Genomic DNA, 25,469 nt, shown 5'->3' on the forward strand with positions numbered 1-25,469 from the left:
TGACATGTGAATGATGGACAGTAGATGGACATGTGAATGATGGACAGTAGATGGACATGTGAATGATGGATAGTAGATGGACATGTGAATGATGGATAGTAGATGGACATGTGAATGATGGACAGTAGATGGACATGTGAATGATGGATAGTAGATGGATAGTAGATGGACATGTGAATGATGGACAGTAGATGGACATGTGAATGATGGACAGTAGATGGACAGTAGATGGACATGTGCATGATGGACAGTAGATGGACATGTGAATGATGGATAGTAGATGGACATGTGAATGATGGACAGTAGATGGACAGTAGATGGACATGTGAATGATGGACAGTAGATGGACATGTGAATGATGGATAGTAGATGGACATGTGAATGATGGACAGTAGATGGACATGTGCATGATGGACAGTAGATGGACATGTGAATGATGGATAGTAGATGGACAGTAGATTGACATGTGAATGATGGACAGTAGATGGACATGTGAATGATGGACAGTAGATGGACATGTGAATGATGGATAGTAGATGGACATGTGAATGATGGATAGTAGATGGACATGTGAATGATGGACAGTAGATGGACATGTGAATGATGGATAGTAGATGGACATGTGAATGATGGATAGTAGATGGACATGTGAATGATGGACAGTAGATGGACATGTGAATGATGGATAGTAGATGGATAGTAGATGGACATGTGAATGATGGACAGTAGATGGACATGTGAATGATGGACAGTAGATGGACAGTAGATGGACATGTGCATGATGGACAGTAGATGGACATGTGAATGATGGATAGTAGATGGACATGTGAATGATGGATAGTAGATGGATAGTAGATGGACATGTGAATGATGGATAGTAGATGGACATGTGAATGATGGACAGTAGATGGACATGTGCATGATGGACAGTAGATGGACATGTGAATGATGGATAGTAGATGGATAGTAGATGGACATGTGAATGATGGACAGTAGATGGACAGTAGATGGACATGTGCATGATGGACAGTAGATGGACATGTGAATGATGGATAGTAGATGGACATGTGAATGATGGACAGTAGATGGACATGTGAATGATGGATAGTAGATGGACATGTGAATGATGGACAGTAGATGGACAGTAGATGGACATGTGAATGATGGACAGTAGATGGACATGTGAATGATGGATAGTAGATGGACATGTGAATGATGGACAGTAGATGGACATGTGAATGATGGATAGTAGATGGACATGTGAATGATGGACAGTAGATGGACATGTGAATGATGGATAGTAGATGGACATGTGAATGATAGATAGTAGATGGACATGTGAATGATGGACAGTAGATGGACATGTGCAAGACTGTACGTCCCAAATGGCACCCTATTCCCTTTAGCGTATGATGCACTACTTGGGCCCACAGGACTCTGGTCAAAAGCAGTACACTATGTAGGGAATAGGGTGCCATTTGAGGCGTAACCAATGAGACGGATAGAGCAGCAGGACTCCAGCCCCCAGAACCAGCCTGGGTCACAGTACAGACAGGAAGTCCAAACAGGGTCGTGTTCATAAGTGCACACCGTAGCAAAACGTTTTGCAACTGAAAACCAAAAAATTAAGTTTCTTATTGGACTGGAAGTTGCAGTCTGTCTTCTTCCGTTTGGTACCTTATGAACACACGTTCAGGTAGTCCCTCCCTGTTTCAGTCCTGGGCCTAATGAACATGACCCAGGTGTGTGACCAGTGGCCACAAATGTCACACTAAGGTCACCACAACACAGGACAGTCCAGGTGGTGATAGCCTGGTTCCCTCCTCAGGTCACCACAACACAGGACAGTCCAGGTTGTGATAGCCTGGTTCCCTCCTCAGGTCACCACAACATAGGACAGTCCAGGTGGTGATAGCCTGGTTCCCTCCTCAGGTCACAACAACACAGGACAGTCCAGGTGGGAAAAGCCTTGATCCCTTCTCAGGTCACCACAACACAGGACAGTCCAGGTGGGCAAAGCCTGGATCCCTTCTCAGGTCCCAGTAAGTGTTGCTGCTAACCCAGGTGTCGTCCTTTGATTTCCTGTGGACAACAGAAAGACATATTCTTTACTTGAACTGAATAATGAAATACCTTCTAAAAAGAATCAACAACAAAAAGATCATGATGCAAAACACAGCCTCATCATCATCATCATCAGCCTCATCATCATCATCAGCCTCATCATCAGCCTCATCATCATCAGCCTCATCATCATCAGCCTCATCATCATCATCAGCCTCCTCATCATCATCAGCCTCGTCATCATCATCAGCCTCGTCATCATCAGCCTCGTCATCATCATCAGCCTCATCATCATCATCAGCCTCATCATCATCATCATCAGCCTCATCATCATCATCAGCCTCGTCATCATCATCATCAGCCTCCTCATCATCATCATCAGGTTTTTGCTTTTTATTAGAAGTGCTCTTTCTTGAAACCTTGACTGTTGACATTTTTGTGGATAAACAGTGGACTGATGAACAAAATACAAAACATGTGACCGTTTTTGAACTATGCCTTCAACACTCACAAGCCTGCCAACAGAAGTGAATGGAAACTGAGAACCAGCTACTGAAAATGGAGAAACCTAATGTTCCCATGGACATGTGACATGACTGGTGTGTCTGTTGTGGTACTTGTACATCTATATAGGTACATCCATATTGTGTTATAAACTGGGTGGTTCGAGCCCTGAATGATGATTGGCTGAAAGCCGTGGTAAATGAGACCGTATATCACGGGTATGACAAAACAATTATTTTTACTGTTCTAATTACGTTGGTAACCAGTTTATAATAGCAATAAGGCACCTCGGGGGTTTGTGGTATATGGCCAATATACCACGGCTAAGGGCCGTATCCAGGCACGTTGTGTCATGCATAAGAACAGCCCATAGCCGTGGTATATTGGCCATATACCACACCTCCTCCTTCCTGCCTTATTGCTTTAATAAACCCTGTGGGAATAAATGCAGGTGGAGTTTAGCTGTGGAGATGAATTAGAACAGGGTCCCTTTATAAGAAAAATGAAGTCTAGACCCAATGTTATTCTGCTACCAAAGACGTTTTGTTATTATCCTTTATATGAACCCTCAATTTAATTGTACGTAATTCTCTTTTACAGAAAGGGCCCGATTCCGACCTGAGTTAAGCGCAAGTAAATGGAACGTAATTATCTGAACTTGACTTGAAGCATGAGAATAGCGTGATGTTTTGTTTTGGGTGGAGATTGAATACCTGAAGGTGTGGCAGAGGTGTGTCTGCAGATACGGAGGATTCTGACCACTTTTACGCGCTAGGAAACTATGAATAAGGTCTAGCAAACCTACCGATTCCAAGTGGAAAAAGCATCAGATTACTTTTGTTTTCCAATCAAAAAAGAACCATTCTCCATGCACTGTAATTTACAACTTGATAAGAGCTGTTGATTAGAGCTAGGTAAACGAGTACTTGATAAGAGCTGTTGATTAGAGCTAGGTAAACGAGTACTTGATAAGAGCTGTTGATTAGAGCTAGGTGAACGAGTACTTGATAAGAGCTGTTGATTAGAGCTAGGTAAACGAGTACTTGATAAGAGCTGTTGATTAGAGCTAGGTAAACGAGTACTTGATCAGAGCTATTGATTAGAGCTAGGTAAACGAGTACTTGATCAGAGCTATTGATTAGAGCTAGGTAAACGAGTATTCAATTTCAGATGAGGGGATTGTAAATATAAGTGATAGTGATAAGTGATAAAACACTTGTTTTAGATCTATTTGACATTATAATCACTGGAGACCAATGTGAAACCAGTCATATGGCAGCAAACTGAAACATTTCAACATATCAACTTTCTCACAGAAAACTCCACGAGAAAATGTGTTGGCCAGCAAACGGGATTACATTTATTCAGCGTGCGAAAAAGCCCATTACGCACCTTCGTAAGGCAATACCAAGTACTGAGAAGTGCGTGGGAAAGGTGTGTGTAAGAAACGGGCCATTTCCAAAGTCGGAATCGGGCCCAAAGTGAATAGATCAATTGATAGCAACCGAATCGCACATTGTATCAGATGACTTCCCAAACAAAGATCATGTGCATCAGTGTCTTCCTCTGGGAGTCTACCACTTGTTTCTAGCATCGCAGAGTTATGTGTCATTATAGATCGGTTTATAAAATTGCTCATTTGTAAAAAAAATAAATACTGCATATACTGTCTAGTAAAAAAAGATATATCCCTCAAATCAAGGAATGTCCCGCGACCCCTAGGTTGGGAACCCCTGTACTAGAGTGCTCATATCCTGTCTGTCAAATGGCCACATACGTGACAGTTTAGGCATCGCCCTGTATCCAGCTGTAGGAGTTCACCTGAAGAATGTGGGTTGATGTGTCATGGTGTTTTCCTCCAGGACTCTGCGTCTGTCTCTCTGCTGCTGTTCTATCTTCTGTTTCTGTTCCTCTGCTGCCTCTACGTTGCCCTCCTCTAGCAGCCTGGTACACACACACACACACACACACACACACACACACACACACACACACACCATGAGACACACACACACGCACCGCACACACACACACACACACACGCACACACACACACACACACACACACACACACACACACACACACACACACACACACACACACACACACACACGGATTAATTTGTATAAACAATAAAGCAACCCCAACTGTGTATGGTGTAATAAAGGTCATTTGATGCAGTGATACATCACTGTGTATGGTGTAATAATGATCACTGTAATACGAAACTGTATTGCCAAATGCACATTTCTACATTGTTACACCATGCTGGTCCCTACGCCATGCTGTCCCTACACCATGCTGGTCTCTAGGCCATGCTGGTCTCTACACCATGCTGTCCCTACACCATGCTGGTCTCTAGGCCATGCTGGTCCCTACGCCATGCTGTCCCTACACCATGCTGGTCTCTAGGCCATGCTGGTCTCTACACTATGCTGGTCTCTACACCGTGCTGGCCCCTACACTATGCTGTCCCCTACACCATGCTGGTCCCTACACCATGCTGGTCCCTACGCCATGCTGGTCTCTACACCATGCTGGTCCCTACACCATGCTGGTCCTTACGCCATGCTGGTCTCTACACCATGCTGGTCCCTACACCATGCTGGTCTCTACACCATGCTGGTCCCTACGCCATGCTGGTCTCTACACCATGCTGGTCCCTACACCATGCTGGTCCCTACGCCATGCTGGTCTCTACACCATGCTGGGCCCTACGCCATGCTGGTCTCTACACCATGCTGGTCCCTACACCATGCTGGTCCCTACACCATGCTGGTCTCTATACCATGCTGGTCTCTATACCATGCTGGTCTCTACACCATGCTGGTCTCTACACCATGCTGGTCCTACACCATGCTGGTCTCTACACCATGCTGGTCTCTACACCATGCTGGTCTCTACACCATGCTGGTCCCTACACCATGCTGGCCCCTACACCATGCTGGTCTCTACACCATGCTGGCCCTACACCATGCTGGTCTCTACACCATGCTGGTCTCTAGGCCATGCTGGTCCCTACGCCATGCTGTCCCTACACCATGCTGGTCTCTAGGCCATGCTGGTCTCTACACTATGCTGGTCTCTACACCGTGCTGGCCCCTACACTATGCTGTCCCCTACACCATGCTGGTCCCTACACCATGCTGGTCCCTACGCCATGCTGGTCTCTACACCATGCTGGTCCCTACACCATGCTGGTCCTTACGCCATGCTGGTCTCTACACCATGCTGGTCCCTACACCATGCTGGTCTCTACACCATGCTGGTCCCTACGCCATGCTGGTCTCTACACCATGCTGGTCCCTACACCATGCTGGTCCCTACGCCATGCTGGTCTCTACACCATGCTGGGCCCTACGCCATGCTGGTCTCTACACCATGCTGGTCCCTACACCATGCTGGTCCCTACACCATGCTGGTCTCTATACCATGCTGGTCTCTATACCATGCTGGTCTCTACACCATGCTGGTCTCTACACCATGCTGGTCCTACACCATGCTGGTCTCTACACCATGCTGGTCTCTACACCATGCTGGTCTCTACACCATGCTGGTCCCTACACCATGCTGGCCCCTACACCATGCTGGTCTCTACACCATGCTGGCCCTACACCATGCTGGTCTCTACACCATGCTGGTCTCTACACCATGCTGGCCCCTACACCATGCTCGCCCCTACACCATGCTGGCCCTACACCATGCTCACCCCTACACCATGCTGGCCCCTACACCATGCTGGCCCCTACACCATGCTCGCCCCTACACCATGCTGGCCCTACACCATGCTGGCCCCTACACCATGCTCGCCCCTACACCATGCTGGTCCCTACACCATGCTAAGACAACGGTGTGTTAGTGTACAGTAGCACTCTGTCTCTCACCTCTGGTCGAGCCGTAGCCGGGTGTCTGTGGGAGGCAGCAGCAGTTTCAGTGAAGGGTCCAGCTCATTGAGCTCCATAGCAAACTTAGTGAAGCCGTAGTACTGCTCGTGGTCAGCCGGCATGGCATCTGAGAACACACACACACACACAGACACAGACACACACACCAGAGACACTCTTTTACATCCCAGGGAGATGATTCTATAAACTACAGAGTAAGGAATGCCTTTTATGTAATAAGGAACAGTGGTGTGAAGTACTGAAGTAAAAATACTTTAAAGTACTACTTAAGTCATTCTTTGTGTATCTGTACTTCACTATTTATATTTTTTTACAACGTTTTACTTTTACTTCACTACATTCCTAAAGAAAATTATGTACTTTTTACTCCATACATTTAGCCTGACACCCAAAAGTAGTCGTTACATTTTGAATGATTAGTAGCACAGAAAATGGTCCAATTCAAGCACTTATCAAGAGAACATCCCTGGTCATCCCTACTGCCTCTGATCTGGGGGACTCACTAAACAGAGAACATCCCTGGTCATCCCTACTGCCTCTGATCTGGAGGACTCACTAAACAGAGAACATCCCTGGTCATCCCTACTGCCTCTGATCTGGAGGACTCACTAAACAGAGAACATCCCTGGTCATCCCTACTGCCTCTGATCTGGAGGACTCACTAAACAGAGAACATCCCTGGTCATCCCTACTGCCTCTGATCTGGAGGACTCACTAAACAGAGAACATCCCTGGTCATCCCTACTGCCTCTGATCTGGAGGACTCACTAAATAGAGATCATCCCTGGTCATCCCTACTGCCTCTGATCTGGAGGACTCACTAAACAGAGAACATCCCTGGTCATCTCTACTGCCTCTGATCTGGAGGACTCACTAAACAGAGAACATCCCTGGTCATCCCTACTGCCTCTGATCTGGAGGACTCACTAAACAGAGATCATCCCTGGTCATCACTACTGCCTCTGATCTGGAGGACTCACTAAACAGAGAACATCCCTGGTCATCCCTACTGCCTCTGATCTGGAGGACTCACTAAACAGAGAACATCCCTGGTCATCCCTACTGCCTCTGATCTGGAGGACTCACTAAACAGAGAACATCCCTGGTCATCCCTACTGCCTCTGATCTGGAGGACTCACTAAACAGAGAACATCCCTGGTCATCCCTACTGCCTCTGATCTGAAGGACTCACTAAACAGAGAACATCCCTGGTCATCCCTACTGCCTCTGATCTGGAGGACTCACTAAACAGAGAACATCCCTGGTCATCCCTACTGCCTCTGATCTGGGGGACTCACTAAACAGAGAACATCCCTGGTCATCCCTACTGCCTCTGATCTGGAGGACTCACTAAACAGAGAACATCCCTGGTCATCCCTACTGCCTCTGATCTGGAGGACTCACTAAACAGAGAACATCCCTGGTCATCCTTACTGCCTCTGATCTGGAGGACTCACTAAACAGAGAACATCCCTGGTCATCCCTACTGCCTCTGATCTGGAGGACTCACTAAACAGAGAACATCCCTGGTCATCCCTACTGCCTCTGATCTGGGGGACTCACTAAACAGAGAACATCCCTGGTCATCCCTACTGCCTCTGATCTGGAGGACTCACTAAACAGAGAACATCCCTGGTCATCCCTACTGCCTCTGATCTGGTGGACTCACTAAACAGAGAACATCCCTGGTCATCCCTACTGCCTCTGATCTGGAGGACTCACTAAACAAACATGCTTTGTTTTTAGATGATGTCTGAGTGTTGGAGTGTCACCCTGGCTATCTGTAAAGAAAAAAACAAGAATAGTGTGCCGTCTGGTTTGCTTAATATAAGGAATTTTAAATGATTTACAAATTTACTTTTGATACTTAATTATATTTAGAACCAAATACTTTTAGACTTTTACTGGGTGATTTTCACTTTTACTTTTTACTTTTATTACGGTATCTTTACCTTTATGATAATTTAGTACTTTTTAATTTAATACTTCATAAGTAAAGATGTACTTACTTACAGTATATTAATATTGTTTAGCTTCAGACACATATTTTTCTAAGATATTTACTGGTATCAATAAAGATATAGTGATACATTTCAAAATAAACTATATGGATAAGAAAAGTAATTATGTAAATGTGATATTTCAGTTAAATTTTTTGTAGAAAAAAAAATAATAACAATAAAATAAAATAAGTGTTTTTGCTTTGTCATTATGGTGTATTATGTGTAGATTAATGAGAGGGAAACTATTTCATTCATTTTAGAATAAGGCTGTAACGTAACAAAATGTGGAAAAAAGACAAGGGGTCTGAACTGTATCTACTAGTAGAAATCAAGATATAGACACAAGGGGTCTGAACTGTATCTACTAGTAGAAATCAAGATATAGACACAAGGGGTCTGAACTGTATCTACTAGTAGAAATCAAGATATAGACAGACACAAGGGGTCTTCACTGTATCTACTAGTAGAAATCAAGATAAAGACACAAGGGGTCTGAACTGTATCTACTAGTAGAAATCAAGATATAGACAGACACAAGGGGTCTTCACTGTATCTACTAGTAGAAATCAAGATAAAGACACAAGGGGTCTGAACTGTATCTACTAGTAGAAATCAAGATAAAGACACAAGGGGTCTGAACTGTATCTACTAGTAGAAATCAAGATATAGACACAAGGGGTCTGAACTGTATCTACTAGTAGAAATCAAGATAAAGACACAAGGGGTCTGAACTGTATCTACTAGTAGAAATCAAGATATAGACACAAGGGGTCTTCACTGTATCTACTAGTAGAAATCAAGATAAAGACACAAGGGGTCTGAACTGTATCTACTAGTAGAAATCAAGATAAAGACACAAGGGGTCTGAACTGTATCTACTAGTAGAAATCAAGATATAGACACAAGGGGTCTTCACTGTATCTACTAGTAGAAATCAAGATAAAGACACAAGGGGTCTGAACTGTATCTACTAGTAGAAATCAAGATAAAGACACAAGGGGTCTGAACTGTATCTACTGGTAGAAATCAAGATATAGACACAAGGGGTCTGAACTGTATCTACTGGTAGAAATCAAGATAAAGACACAAGGGGTCTGAACTGTATCTACTAGTAGAAATCAAGATATAGACACAAGGGGTCTGAACTGTATCTACTAGTAGAAATCAAGATAAAGACACAAGAGGTCTGAACTGTATCTACTAGTAGAAATCAAGATAAAGACACAAGAGGTCTGAACTGTATCTACTAGTAGAAATCAAGATAAAGACACAAGGGGTCTGAACTGTATGTACTAGTAGAAATCAAGATAAAGACACAAGAGGTCTGAACTGTATCTACTAGTAGAAATCAAGATATAGACACAAGGGGTCTGAACTGTATCTACTAGTAGAAATCAAGATAAAGACACAAGAGGTCTGAACTGTATCTACTAGTAGAAATCAAGATAAAGACACAAGGGGTCTGAACTGTATCTACTAGTAGAAATCAAGATATAGACACAAGGGGTCTGAACTGTATCTACTAGTAGAAATCAAGATAAAGACACAAGAGGTCTGAACTGTATCTACTAGTAGAAATCAAGATATAGACACAAGGGGTCTGAACTGTATGTACTGGTAGAAATCAAGATAAAGAGATCATTTAAAAATCAACTGTACGGATAAGAAAAGTATGAATACTACCAACCGATGGGCTAAACATGTAAAGCCCTGATCTGTAGCATGTGTAGGTCAAGACACTGGGCTCAGTATAACAGGTTCAGGCTGTTATTACAATCATACATACTGGCTCTCCAGATGCAGGTGGCAGATGGTGGGTCTCCACAGTACACCCCCTCGTTCCACTTCCCAAACAGTCTGTGGATGACCTTCCCCTTGTGGTCTGTGATGGTGCCCTCCACCTCGTTAACACTCGAGTTCCAGTACTTGGCCTGTACACAGGGAGGAATGCATAACATTGTTTTTGAATATCAAGCCCATATAAGCCAAAATATTGCAATATACACTTAGAAAAAAATATGCTATCTAGAACCTTAAAGGGTTCTTTGGCTGTCCCCATAGGAGAACCATTTTTGGTTCCATGTAGAACCCATACCACAGAGTGTTTTACATAGAACCAAAAAGGGTTCAACCGGGAACCAAAAAGGGTTCTCCTATGGGGAAAGCTGAAGAACCCTTTTTCTAAGAGTGTATAGGGAATAGGGTTCCATTGGGGACAGCCCCTAAATTCATCTTATTTAATAGTTCTCAGGTTTAGTTTGTCTGTCACTCTGATCTATGAGTCATAATAGATCTTTATTTTCATCTTCATATACCAGCCAGTAGATGGCAGTGTTGAGTTATCTATGTTCAAACGCAACATGCTGAACCAGTAGAGTACAGTAGTTTACAATGAGAACCACTGAGGAGATGAGGGGACAGGAGAAGAGAGGAGAGGAGAAAGGAGAGAGATGAGAGAGGAAAGAGGAGAGATGAGAGGGGTGAGAGGAGAGATGAGAGGAGAGAGATGAGAGAGGAAAGAGGGGACAGGGTAGAGGGGAGAGGGGAAAGAGGAGTGGGGAGAGGAGAGGGGGTAGAGATCAGAGATGAGAGAGGAGAGGGGAGAGTGGAGAGGAGACAGGAAAGAGGAGAGGACAGCACCGTAGAGGACAGGACAGGAGAGAGGACAGGACAGGACAGTAGAGGACAGGAGAGGGGAGAGGAGAGAGAAAAGAGGACAGGACAGCATCATAGAGGACAGGACAGGAGAGATGAGAGGGGTGAGAGGAGAGATGAGAGGAGAGAGATGAGAGAGGAAAGAGGGGACAGGGTAGAGGGGAGAGATGAGAGAGGAGAGGGGAGAGTGGAGAGGAGAGAGGAAAGAGGAGAGGACAGCACCGTAGAGGACAGCACCGTAGAGGACAGGAGAGAGGAGAGGGGTGAGAGGAGAGATGAGAGAGGAGAGGGGAGAGTGGAGAGGAGAGAGGAAAGAGGAGAGGACAGCACCGTAGAGGACAGGACAGGACAGGAGAGGACAGGAGAGAGGAGAGGACAGGACAGTAGAGGACAGGAGAGGGGAGAGGAGAGGAGAGGAAAAAGGACAGGACAGGACAGGACAGGAGAGGTTATATTGTATAATGAGCTCCTACATGTCTTGACCTGGCATCCTTCTACACTGCAGTAGACCTTTCAACTCCTCAGAGACGAACACCAATTACCTGTCAGCTTTTGGAATGGGCTCTACGAAGTTCAACTTCAAAACGCAGAGATGCATGGAGTTGTTGTTCATTCAGGGGGAAGGCCATGCACAGGGTGTGTGTGTGTGTGTGTGTGTGTGTGTGTGTGTGTGTGTGTGTGTGGAACACAATTTTGACTGATTTAAGCTTTTAACAACCCTTTCACCAACCCGCATCCCTTATAAAGAAGCATTTCCACTCAGCTTGCAGCTTTCCAGTGTCCAGTTAGACTGGAGAGTGGCTGGATATCTCTCACTGAAAAGCAGCTTTATTACTGCCACGGCCAGGGGGGACTCACACACCGAGATACTGACTGCTCTAAATATCAAGTTAAACAGGTGGAATATCCCCTCCGGTTTACCCCCACACACACACACACACACCGTCTCTCACCTTGATGAAGGTGACCTTACACTGGCAGATATCAGTGCTGGTGTTCCTGATGGAGATTTCTCCGTAGTGTTCTATCCAGCGCTGCCCACTCAGGATGTTGTGGATGCAGGACGTGACCTTGTTCCACTCATAGTGGTCCCCAAACCTGCAGGACGGGGAGAGGGCATGTCACAATATGTTTGTGTTTCAGTGTATGTGTGTGTGTGTGTGTGTGTGTGTGTGTGTGCGCATGAGATAAGATGTACGTTTAATAGAATTAAATACGTTTATCAGTCTATTATCAGTCTATTATCAGTCTATTATCAGTCTATTATCAGTCTATTATCAGTCTATTATCAGTCTGTTATCAGTCTATTATCAGTCTATTATCAGTCTGTTATCGGTCTGTTATCAGTCTATTATCCGTCTGTTATCAGTCTATTATCAGTCTGTTATCGGTCTATTATCAGTCTGTTATCAGTCTGTTATCAGTCTATTATCAGTCTGTTATCAGTCTGTTATCAGTCTACTATCAGCCTGTTATCAGTCTATTATCAGTCTGTTACCGGTCTGTTATCAGTCTATTATCCGTCTGTTATCAGTCTATTATCAGTCTGTTATCAGTCTGTTATCAGTCTACTATCAGTCTGCTATCAGTCTGTTATCAGTCTGTTATCAGTCTGTTATCAGTCTATTATCAGTCTGTTATCAGTCTGTTATCAGTCTGTTATCAGTCTGTTATCAGTCTATTATCAGTCTATTATCAGTCTATTATCAGTCTGTTATCAGTCTATTATCAGTCTATTATCAGTCTGTTATCGGTCTGTTATCAGTCTATTATCCGTCTGTTATCAGTCTGTTATCAGTCTATTATCAGTCTATTATCAGTCTGTTATCAGTCTATTATCAGTCTATTATCAGTCTGTTATCGGTCTGTTATCAGTCTATTATCCGTCTGTTATCAGTCTGTTATCAGTCTATTATCAGTCTGTTATCAGTCTATTATCAGTCTGTTATCAGTCTGTTATCAGTCTGTTATCAGTCTATTATCAGTCTGTTATCAGTCTGTTATCAGTCTACTATCAGCCTGTTATCAGTCTATTATCAGTCTGTTACCGGTCTGTTATCAGTCTATTATCCGTCTGTTATCAGTCTATTATCAGTCTGTTATCAGTCTACTATCAGTCTGTTATCAGTCTGTTATCAGTCTGTTATCAGTCTATTATCAGTCTGTTATCAGTCTGTTATCAGTCTATTATCAGTCTGTTATCAGTCTGTTATCAGTCTGTTATCAGTCTGTTATCAGTCTATTATCAGTCTGTTATCAGTCTGTTATCAGTCTGTTATCAGTCTATTATCAGTCTGTTATCAGTCTGTTATCAGTCTACTATCAGCCTGTTATCAGTCTATTATCAGTCTGTTACCGGTCTGTTATCAGTCTATTATCCGTCTGTTATCAGTCTATTATCAGTCTGTTATCAGTCTACTATCAGTCTGTTATCAGTCTGTTATCAGTCTGTTATCAGTCTGTTATCAGTCTGTTATCAGTCTATTATCAGTCTGTTATCAGTCTGTTATCAGTCTGTTATCAGTCTGTTATCAGTCTATTATCAGTCTATTATCTATTTGAGTGACATTGACAAACAGGTTTGGGGGGTCTGGTTGGACCATGGATGTAGTGGCTAGTTGGTCAGTAAGGGTGGCCAGGTAGAGTGAGATTGAGAGGGACCGTAAATGACTCACCCTGGCATCATCACATGGGTGGTGCCCACAGGAACTATTTCCATAGACTTCCCCCAGAACTTGTTTTTCCACCTCATGTCTAAAGACATCACAGGAAAGACAACAGCAAGGTTAGTGCATCCAAGAGGAACAGCCCCTTTAGACTAATAGCTGGTATGGTTGGTTAGGGCCTCCAGCGTTAGACTAATAGCTGGTATGGTTGGTTAGGGCCTCCAGCTTTAGACTAATAGCTGGTATGGTTGGTTAGGGCCTCCAGCTTTAGACTCATAGCTGGTATGGTTGGTTAGGGCCTCCAGCGTTAGACTAATAGCTGGTATGGTTGGTTAGGGCCTCCAGCGTTAGACTAATAGCTGGTATGGTTGGTTAGGGACTCCAGCTTTAGACTAATAGCTGGTATGGTTGGTTAGGGACTCCAGCTTTAGACTAGCTGTAATAGCTGGTATGGTTGGTTAGGGACTCCAGCTTTAGACTAATAGATGGTATGGTTGGTTAGAGCCTCCAGCTTTAGACTAACAACTGGTATGGTTGGTTAGGGCCTCCAGCTTTAGACTCATAGCTGGTATGGTTGGTTAGGGCCTCCAGCGTTAGACTAATAGCTGGTATGGTTGGTTAGGGACTCCAGCTTTAGACTAATTGCTGGTATGGTTGGTTAGGCCTCCAGCTTTAGACTAATAGCTGGTATGGTTGGTTAGGGCCTCCAGCTTTAGACTCATAGCTGGTATGGTTGGTTAGGGAATCCAGCTTTAGACTAATAGCTGGTATGGTTGGTTAGGGCCTCCAACTTTAGAATAATAGCTGGTATGGTTGGTTAGGGACTCCAGCTTTAGACTAGCTGTAATAGCTGGTATGGTTGGTTAGGGACTCCAGCTTTAGACTAATAGATGGTATGGTTGGTTAGAGCCTCCAGCTTTAGACTAACAACTGGTATGGTTGGTTAGGGCCTCCAGCTTTAGACTCATAGCTGGTATGGTTGGTTAGGGCCTCCAGCGTTAGACTAATAGCTGGTTTGGTTGGTTAGGGACTCCAGCTTTAGACTAATAGCTGGTATGGTTGGTTAGGTACTCCAGCTTTAGACTAATAGCTGGTATGGTTGGTTAGGGACTCCAGCTTTAGACTAGCTGTAAAAGCTGGTATGGTTGGTTAGGGACTCCAGCTTTAGACTAATAGATGGTATGGTTGGTTAGAGCCTCCAGCTTTAGACTAACAACTGGTATGGTTGGTTAGGGCCTCCAGCTTTAGACTAATAGCTGGTATTGTTGGTTAGGGACTCCAGCTTTAGACTAATAGCTGGTATGGTTGGTTAGGGACTCCAGCTTTAGACTAGCTGTAATAGCTGGTATGGTTGGTTAGGGACTCCAGCTTTAGACTAATAGATGGTATGGTTGGTTAGAGCCTCCAGCTTTAGACTAACAACTGGTATGGTTGGTTAGGGCCTCCAGCTTTAGACTAATAGCTGGTATGGTTGGTTAGGGCCTCCAGCGTTAGACTAATAGCTGGTATGGTTGGTTAGGGACTCCAGCTTTAGACTAATTGCTGGTATGGTTGGTTAGGCCTCCAGCTTTAGACTAATAGCTGGTATGGTTGGTTAGGGCCTCCAGCTTTAGACTCATAGCTGGTATGGTTGGTTAGGGACTCCAGCTTTAGACTAATAGCTGGTATGGTTGGTTAGGGCCTCCAACTTTAGACTAATAGCTGGTTTGGTTGGTTAGGGACTCCAGCTTTAGACTAATAGCTGGTATGGTTGGTTAGGGACTCCAGCTTTAGACTAATAGCTGGTATGGTTGGTTAGGGCCTCCAGCTTTAGACTAATAGCTGGTATGGTTGGTTAGGGCCTCCAGCTTTAGACTAATAGCTGGTATGGTTGGTTAGGGACTCCAGCTTTAGACTCATAGCTGGTATGGTTGGTTAGGGCCTCCAGCGTTAGACTAATAGCTGGTATGGTTGGTTAGGGACTCCAGCTTTAGACTAATAGCTGGTATGGTTGGTTAGGGCCTCCAGCTTTAGACTAATAGCTGGTATGGTTGGTTTGGGCCTCCAGCTTTAGACTAATAGCTGGTATGGTTGGTTAGGGACTCCAGCTTTAGACTAATAGCTTGTATGGTTGGTTAGGGCCTCCAGCTTTAGACTAATAGCTGGTATGGTTGGTTAGGGCCTCCAGCTTTAGACTAATAGCTGGTATGGTTGGTTAGGGACTCCAGCTTTAGACTAATAGCTGGTATGGTTGGTTAGGGCCTCCAGCTTTAGACTAATAGCTGGTATGGTTGGTTAGGGACTCCAGCTTTAGACTAATAGCTGGTATGGTTGGTTAGGGCCTCCAGCTTTAGACTAATAGCTGGTATGGTTGGTTAGGGACTCCAGCTTTAGACTAATAGCTGGTATGGTTGGTTAGGGCCTCCAGCTTTAGACTAGCTGTAATAGCTGGTATGGTTAAGACCAGTGATCCGCGTGGTCAGGAAAATCTCTTGCCCCTAGTTATTATGACCCAGTGTCTGTGTCAGGTGAAAGAGTGTGTATCAGTTGAAAGGGTGAGTATCAGGTGAAAGGGTGAGTATCAGGTGAAAAGGTGTGTATCAGGTGAAAGGGTGTGTATCAGGTGAAAGGGTGTGTATCAGGTGAAAGGGTGAGTATCAGGTGAAAGGGTGAGTATCAGGTGAAAGGGTGAGTATCGGGTGAAAGGGTGAGTGTCAGTTGAAAGGGTGTGTATCAGGTGAAAGGGTGTGCATCAGGTGAAAGGGTGAGTATTATGTGTACGGGTGAGTATCAGGTGAAAGGGTGTGTATCAGGTGAAAGGGTGAATATCAGGTGAAAGGGTGAGTATCAGGTGAAAGGGTGAGTATCAGATGAAAGGGTGAATATCAGGTGAAAGGGTGAATATCAGGTGAAAGGGTGAGTATCAGGTGAAAGGGTGAGTATCAGGTGAAAGGGTGAGTATCAGATGAAATGGTGAGTATCAGGTGAAAGGGTGAATATCAGGTGAAAGGGTGAATATCAGATGAAATTGTGAGTATCAGGTGAAAGGGTGAATATCAGGTGAAAGGGTGAATATCAGGTGAAAGGGTGAGTATCAGGTGAAAGTGTGAGTATCAGGTGAAAGGGTGAGTATCAGATGAAAGGGTGAGTATCAGATGAAAGGGTGAGTATCAGGTGAAAGGGTGAATATCAGGTGAAAGGGTGAATATCAGATGAAATGGTGAGTATCAGGTGAAAGGGTGAATATTAGGTGAAAGGGTGAATATCAGGTGAAAGGGTGAGTATCAGGTGAAAGGGTGAGTATCAGGTGAAAGGGTGAGTATCAGATGAAAGGGTGAATATCAGGTGAAAGGGTGAATATCAGGTGAAAGGGTGAGTATCAGGTGAAAGGGTGAATATCAGGTGAAAGGGTGAGTATCAGGTGAAAGGGTGAGTATCAGGTGAAAGGGTGAATATCAGGTGAAATGGTGAGTATCAGGTGAAAGGGTGAGTATCAGGTGAAAGGGTGAGTATCAGGTGAAAGAGTGAGTATTAGGTGGAAGGATGTGTATCAGGTGAATGGGTAATAGTTTGTAGAGGACCATGGTGTTGACTTACCTTGCCAGAACATGTAGTTTTTAGAGTCAGCGTGGCATGCTGATATAGGTGGGTGATGGCTGACCTGAGAACAGATATAAAGAATGTCAGGCTTGTACTTGATGGATCAAACCCTATGAATTCTTCAGATGTGGGACAAATACTTCCAGGTCATATTTAGGACATGTGGGTCTGTGTACAGTACCTGTTCTGCTACAAATCGGAGGCCCTTGTCGGGGCGGTCACACTCATAGGTCTCCCCCAGGACCGGGTTGAAGGGCTTCCCTCCCGCTCGGTGGTAGCTGGACGCGTACCCCGACACTGCAAACGTGGCTATGTACACCTACAGACAGTTAACAGCACCGGTCAGTTCATTACTCCTCTGTTCAAGTATCAGTCATCAGCACATTCTAATGGCCATCATTAGTAACACTTGAGCAGGATAACCACAGACAGACAGACAGACAGACAGACAGACAGACAGACAGACAGACAGACAGACAGACAGACAGACAGACAGACAGACACGGACAGTAGTTAGTGAGTCAAAACACAGATCAACCCAAGAATGACATTATGACAGTTTTTATGGATGACAGAAAGTGCAAAGTGGGAACCATAGAGTTGGATAGAGGACTTGGACCAAAGCCTGTTTCAGCCCTCAATGGCGCTGTCTGTGCTATCTCCATTGTCCAAAGATGACCCGAGCCGGAGATGAGCCCTCTGGTACGTCTCTATGAGATAAGAGGTCGTCCCACCATAATTACCCCTGGGGGTCCGCAGGAGAACTGTTTGTAGTGAGTTTGTGTCCAATGGACCATTATATAACCCTTCATTCTAACATCTGATCATTGCTGGTGAAATTCCCAGTCGATTTCCCACAGATACAGATATCATTGGGCTCCCGAGTGGTGCAGCATCTCAGTGCTAGTGGTGTCACTACAGACCCTGGTTCAATTCCAGGCTGTATCACAACTGGCCGTGATTGGGAGTCCCATAGGGCGGCGCACAATTGGCCCAGTGTCATCCGGGTTAGGGTTTGGTCATTGTAAATGAGAATTTGTTCTGAACTGACTTTTCTAGTTAAATGAATAAAACGTAAATAATTTCCTCTCCATTTGAGTAGAATGGGCCTGATGACCTCAGTAATGTGAAACTGAATGGGAGAGGCTGTGTCCAAATGGAACTCAATTTAGTGCACTACTTTTAATCAGGGCCCATATGGAATAGGGTGTCATTTGAGAGGAAGACAGAATGGCTGGCTGGCTGAGTGGATGCTGTCTGGATCTGGATGTCCCCTCTGATAGGCCACACTGGGCCAGGGGAAAAAGCACTCATCATCACCATCTCCTCCACTCCACAAAGACCCTGATGGGACAGCTGTCTTCAGCTGCCTGTCCTCTTCAACACAGATTAGAGCTGTCTTCAGTTGCCTCTTCTCTTCAACACAGATTAGAGCTGTCTTCAGTTGCCTCTCCTCTTCAACACAGATTAGAGCTGTCTTCAGCTGCCTCGCCTCTTATTTTCAACACAGATTAGAGCTGTCTTCAGCTTCCTCTCCTCTTCAACACAGATTAGAGCTGTCTTCAGCTTCCTCTCCTGTTCAACACAGATTAGAGCTGTCTTCAGCTGCCTCTCCTCTTCAACACAGATTAGAGCTGTCTTCAGCTGCCTCTCCTCTTCAACACAGATTAGAGCTGTCTTCAGCTTCCTCTCCTCTTCAACAGAGATTAGAGCTGTCTTCAGCTGCCTCTCCTCTTCAACACAGATTAGAGTTGTCTTCAGCTGCCTCTCCTCTTCAACACAGATTAGAGCTGTCTTCAGCTGCCTCGCCTCTTATTTTCAACACAGATTAGAGCTGTCTTCAGCTGCCTCTCCTCTTCAACACAGATTAGAGCTGTCTTCAGCTGACTGCTACCTCTCCTCTTTAACACAGATGATAGTTGCAAAATTCCCAGGTTTTTCAGAAATCTTCAAGAACTGTGTGATGTCATCTACCATATGAGTATATGTACTGAGCTGTACCAATGAGGTGCATCCCTGAAGAGCCCCAGGGCTCCATCCTAGATCCTTATCATTCAGCCTCTACATCAACAACCTTTCTTCTATGTGAAAGGGAGTGGACACCCGCATGTATGCTGATGATACAGTCCTTCACACCTGTGGTAATCTCGGAAATCCGAGAACTAAAACCATGCGTAATTGCGGCAGTTGTGTTAAATCAGTGTTTCCCAAACTAAGTCCCGGGGACACCAAGAAGCGTACATTTAGTCATTACCCTTGCACCATAGAGCTGATTCAAATAATCTGAGCTTGATGATGAGTTGGTTGTTTGAATCCGCTGTGTGTAGTGCCTGGGGAAAAAACTAAATGTGCACACAGGGGGGGCCAAGGAGGACTGGGTTTGGGAGCAGGTTGTAATTAAACTAACACAAGTACTGTACCTCTGTGTAACTAATGCCTAGCTATTGATTAATGTAGCATTACTGTACCTCTGTCTGTAACTAATGCCTAGCTATTGATTAATGTATTATTACTGTACATCTGTCTGTAACTAATGCCTAGCTGTTGATTAATGTAGCATTACTGTACCTCTGTCTGTAACTAATGCCTAGCTATTGATTAATGTATCATTACTGTACCTCTGTCTGTAACTAATGCCTAGCTGTTGATTGATGTAGCATTACTGTACCTCTGTCTGTAACTAATGCCTAGCTATTGATTAATGTATTATTACTGTACATCTGTCTGTAACTAATGCCTAGCTGTTGATTAATGTAGCATTACTGTACCTCTGTCTGTAACTAATACCTAGCTATTGATTAATGTAGCATTACTGTACCTCTGTCTGTAACTAATGCTTAGCTATTGATTAATGTAGCATTACTGTACCTCTGTCTGTAACTAATGGTTAGCTATTGATTAATGTAGCATTACTGTACCTCTGTCTTTAACTAATGCCTAGCTATTGATTAATGTAGCATTACTGTACCTCTGTCTGTAACTAATGCCTAGCTATTGATTAATGTATCATTACTGTACCTCTGTCTGTAACTAATGCCTAGCTATTGATTAATGTAGCATTACTGTACCTCTGTCTGTAACTAATGCCTAGCTATTGATTGATGTAGCATTACTGTACCTCTGTCTGTAACTAATGCCTAGCTGTTGATTGATGTAGCATTACTGTACCTCTGTCTGTAACTAATGCCTAGCTATTGATTAATGTATCATTACTGTACCTCTGTCTGTAACTAATGCCTAGCTATTGATTAATGTAGCATTACTGTACCTCTGTCTGTAACTAATGCCTAGCTATTGATTAATGTAGCATTACTGTACCTCTGTCTGTAACTAATGCCTAGCTATTGATTGATGTAGCATTACTGTACCTCTGTCTGTAACTAATGCCTAGCTATTGATTGATGTAGCATTACTGTACCTCTGTCTGTAACTAATGCCTAGCTATTGATTGATGTAGCATTACTGTACCTCTGTCTGTAACTAATGCCTAGCTATTGATTGATGTAGCATTACTGTACCTCTGTCTGTAACTAATGCCTAGCTATTGATTAATGTATCATTACTGTACCTCTGTCTGTAACTAATGCCTAGCTATTGATTAATGTATCATTACTGTACCTCTGTCTGTAACTAATGCCTAGCTATTGATTAATGTAGCATTACTGTACCTCTGTCTGTAACTAATGCCTAGCTATTGATTGATGTAGCATTACTGTACCTCTGTCTGTAACTAATGCCTAGCTATTGATTGATGTAGCATTACTGTACCTCTGTCTGTAACTAATGCCTAGCTGTTGATTGATGTTTGGCTCTGCCTGCTGATAATGCAGTGAGAGGAGGAATAGAACACACAATCATAGCGATGATCCATGAGGTGAACTAGAGAAGAGGGCTGAGGTGTCAATAAATACATCTGCATCCCAAATAGCACCCTATTCCCAAGTGCACTACTTTTGACCAGAGCCTTAATGGGTATTAGGGAGCCATTTGGAACGCAGCCAGTATTTACTGACACCTCTGCCCTTTTCTCTAGTTCACCTCATGTATCATCGCTATGACGCCCACCTCTCTGACAAACTGACAAACTCCACTCAACTTCTATTGGTCGGGGAGTCTGGAAGCTGTGGGTCTAGTTCTGGTCCTTCACACTGAGCTACTGCAGCCGGTAACACACATTCATCATTTCAAATGGAACAAACGCTCTGCGGGAAATATATTCCACACAGATTTATTACCGCAGTGAGGTCCCATGTCTTCAAAGGCTTTCATCAAATGTCTCTCGCTTTAGAGAAGCTGGTCAGTGAATATAAAGCGCCATCAAATCAGCCAAGTGCTGATCCTAAATCCTCACTCCATTTTAGTAGTCATATACAATTGCCGATGAACAATTATATGCACAAAAGCAGAAAACCAAACAGATAATTTGTCCCAAGTCATTTAAAACGGAGCGAGCCGAGGCACACTACTGGCTACAGCCGAAGTGTCCAATCAGGATCTAGCCAGTGGGAATGAAATGTAACATCTCCTCAAATGTCCATAGGACATTACGGCACTACCGTGGAGAGTGTGTATTCTTCACCATTTGTGCAGAAGGGGTCTTGTGTGCTCAGATGTGTGAATCTGATCGGTGTGTGTATGTGTGCGGGTCCCATTGTGAAAGTGGTACTATGTCAGTGTGTGTGTATTTAGAGCATATTCTCTCTCCATACCCTCAAAGGAGTCCAGTGTGTGTGTGTGTGTGTGTGTGTGTGTGTGTGTGTGTGTGTGTGTGTGTGTGTGTGTGTGTGTGTGTGTGTGTGTGTGTGTGTGTACACATCCCCTCTCACCATACGTTCAAAGGGGTCCTGTGTGTTAGCAGCTCTGTCCAGCAGCTCGCTGTACTCCAGCTCCTCACACAGTCTCTGCAGGGTGTTGAGGGGCTCGTTCAGCTGAACAGGCATAGCCACCTGAATAATCATTAGAACACATTTACACAGCAATCACAAAGCTAGATTTGGTCACCTTCATAAGAAAACAAATGTAGTAATTATGTAATAATGTCACGTAAACCAAATAGAATAATGTAAGTAAAATAATAAGACATTTAGTAATGTTTAGAGCTCTACGTAGGCAGAGACAAATCACAAACACAACTAAAAACCAACACAGTAGAGAGAAATAAACCAACACAGTAGACAGAAATAAACCAACACAGTAGAGAGAAATAAACCAACACAGGAGACAGAAATAAACCAACACAGGAGACAGAAATAAACCAACACAGGAGACAGAAATAAACCAACACAGTAGACAGAAATAAACCAACACAATAGACAGAAATAAACCAACACAGGAGACAGAAATAAACCAACACAGGAGACAGAAATAAACCAACACAGGAGACAGAAATAAACCAACACAGTTGACAGAAATAAACCAACACAGGAGACAGAAATAAACCAACACAGGAGACAGAAATAAACCAACACAATAGACAGAAATAAACCAACACAGGAGACAGAAATAAACCAACACAGTTGACAGAAATAAACCAACACAGTTGACAGAAATAAACCAACACAGTTGACAGAAATAAACCAACACAGTTGACAGAAATAAACCAACACAGTAGACAGAAATAAACCAACACAGTAGACAGAAATAAACCAACACAGGAGACAGAAATAAACCAACACAGTAGACAGAAATAAACCAACACAGTTGACAGAAATAAACCAACACAGGAGACAGAAATAAACCAACACAGTTGACAGAAATAAACCAACACAGTTGACAGAAATAAACCAACACAGGAGACAGAAATAAACCAACACAGGAGACAGAAATAAACCAACACAGTAGACAGAAATAAACCAACACAATAGACAGAAATAAACCAACACAGGAGACAGAAATAAACCAACACAGGAGACAGAAATAAACCAACACAGGAGACAGAAATAAACCAACACAGTTGACAGAAATAAACCAACACAGGAGACAGAAATAAACCAACACAGGAGACAGAAATAAACCAACACAATAGACAGAAATAAACCAACACAGGAGACAGAAATAAACCAACACAGTTGACAGAAATAAACCAACACAGTTGACAGAAATAAACCAACACAGTTGACAGAAATAAACCAACACAGTTGACAGAAATAAACCAACACAGTAGACAGAAATAAACCAACACAGTAGACAGAAATAAACCAACACAGGAGACAGAAATAAACCAACACAGTAGACAGAAATAAACCAACACAGTTGACAGAAATAAACCAACACAGTTGACAGAAATAAACCAACACAGTTGACAGAAATAAACCAACACAGTTGACAGAAATAAACCAACACAGGAGACAGAAATAAACCAACACAGGAGACAGAAATAAACCAACACAGTTGACAGAAATAAACCAACACAGTAGACAGAAATAAACCAACACAGTAGACAGAAATAAACCAACACAGGAGACAGAAATAAACCAACACAGGAGACAGAAATAAACCAACACAGGAGACAGAAATAAACCAACACAGTTGACAGAAATAAAGATATAAGTCCATGGATACCTTGGAGAGGTCTTTCCCTATGTTGTTCTTAAGGATGTTCCATAGACTGATGTTACTGGTGTTAGGGCTGGCCGACGGGAGGCACGACCTGCGTCTTCTCAGAAGGGCCCCGTTCTCTTCACAGCCTGGAGGGTGGAGGGTTATGATCAGGATATTAGTGGTCATAACTACTGTATGTCAATACGTAACCAGGAAAACAAGTCCCAAATTGCACCCTATTGTACTAGTGTTGAACAGAGCTATGAACCCCGGTCAACAGGAGTGCATTATACTGGGAATAGGGCGCCACTTGAAACACACATGGTAAAGTGTCCCCTTACCCGAGTTAGGTCTCTCCGTCTCGTTGCTGAAGTTGTCCATGGAGATGTTGTCGCTGACGTTGTCACTGATGTATGAGTCATCATCAGAGGCCTACAGGGTAAAGAATAAATCCCAGATTATCATTAGTGGTCAAATATACCTTTTTTTACAGCGCCCACCTGAGAGAGGCGAGAACCAGGAAACAGGAAGCTGTCAGGTCCCTTTCAATATCCTGTCACAACATATGGAAACATCCTAAATGGTGCCCTATTCACCATGGGTCCTGGTCAAAATGGTGCCCTAAATAGGGAATAGGATGCCATTTGGGATGCAGTCAGTGGGTTTGAGAACGGAGGGGGAGGGAGCCGGTCGGTCCCAGAGAAGACACTGACTAATGTACACCTCAGCTCCTCTCCTCTCTGCAGTAAGGGTATGTTATTTTTAGATGGGGGTAATTAACTTTCACACAGGAAAAGAAAACATACTGAACATGTCCTGTAGCTCAGAGCTCTTACTGGAGGTGCCTCATTAAGTCTGAAACCAGAAGTGTGTCCAGACAAAATATCCTCTAGTTCTCTGTCTGTTACTCCTCTCTTTCTCCTCCTCCCTCCTCATCCCCCTCCCTCCTCTCTTTCCTCCTCTCTCTCTCCTCCTCCCTCCTCATCCCCCTCCCTCCTCTCTCTCTCCTCCTCCCTCCTCATCCCCCTCCCTCCTCTCTCTCCTCCTCCCTTCTCATCCCCCTCCCTCCTCTCTTTCCTCCTCTCTCTCTCCTCCTCCCTCCTCTCTTTCCTCCTCTCTCTCTCTCCTCCTCCCTCCTCATTCCCCTCCCTCCGTTCTTTCCTCCTCTCTCTCTCCTCCTCCCTCCTCATCCCCCTCACTCCTCTCTTTCCTCCTACCTCCTCATCCCCCTCCCTCCTCTCTCCTCATCCTCCTCATCACCCCCCCTTCTCTCTCTCCTCCTCCCTCCTCATCCCCCTCCCTCCTCTCTTTCCTCCTCTCTCCTCATCCCCCTCCCTCCCCATTCCCCCCCTCCTTCCGCTCAGTCCTCATTCCCCTCCCTCCTCCCTCCTCATCCCCCTCCCTCCTCTATCCTCATCCTCCCTCCTCATATTCCTCCCTCTCCTCCTCATCCTCTCTCCTCATCCCCCTCCCACCCCGTAGCCTCCCCTTGCTCCTCTTCCTCCTTCTCCTCCCCGATCCTCCCTCCCTCCCTGTCCTCCTATCCCTCCAC

At 44.2% G+C, this 25,469-nt stretch overlaps 1 protein-coding gene across 2 annotated transcripts in view; it reads right to left on the reverse strand.

Moving 5' to 3' along the window:
• Nucleotides 1-1,221: 1,221 nt before the first annotated feature.
• Nucleotides 1,222-25,469, reverse strand: part of osbpl3b (oxysterol binding protein-like 3b) — a 116,768-nt gene continuing 92,520 nt past the window's right edge. For both annotated transcript variants that reach the window (XM_036936684.1, XM_036936683.1), the window contains 11 exons: nt 24,259-24,349; nt 23,939-24,063; nt 22,204-22,323; nt 17,559-17,696; nt 17,375-17,438; nt 13,808-13,886; nt 12,086-12,230; nt 10,264-10,408; nt 6,454-6,580; nt 4,390-4,512; nt 1,222-2,082 (listed from right to left, as the gene is read on the reverse strand). In XM_036936684.1, the coding sequence (XP_036792579.1) occupies nt 1,986-2,082; nt 4,390-4,512; nt 6,454-6,580; nt 10,264-10,408; nt 12,086-12,230; nt 13,808-13,886; nt 17,375-17,438; nt 17,559-17,696; nt 22,204-22,323; nt 23,939-24,063; nt 24,259-24,349 (1,254 nt within the window). In that variant the 3' untranslated portion in view covers nt 1,222-1,985. The remainder of the gene's footprint in view (nt 2,083-4,389; nt 4,513-6,453; nt 6,581-10,263; nt 10,409-12,085; nt 12,231-13,807; nt 13,887-17,374; nt 17,439-17,558; nt 17,697-22,203; nt 22,324-23,938; nt 24,064-24,258; nt 24,350-25,469) is intronic.

This window comes from Oncorhynchus mykiss, chromosome 2, assembly GCF_013265735.2.
Source record: "Oncorhynchus mykiss isolate Arlee chromosome 2, USDA_OmykA_1.1, whole genome shotgun sequence".
Taxonomy (NCBI): Eukaryota; Metazoa; Chordata; class Actinopteri; order Salmoniformes; family Salmonidae; genus Oncorhynchus; species Oncorhynchus mykiss.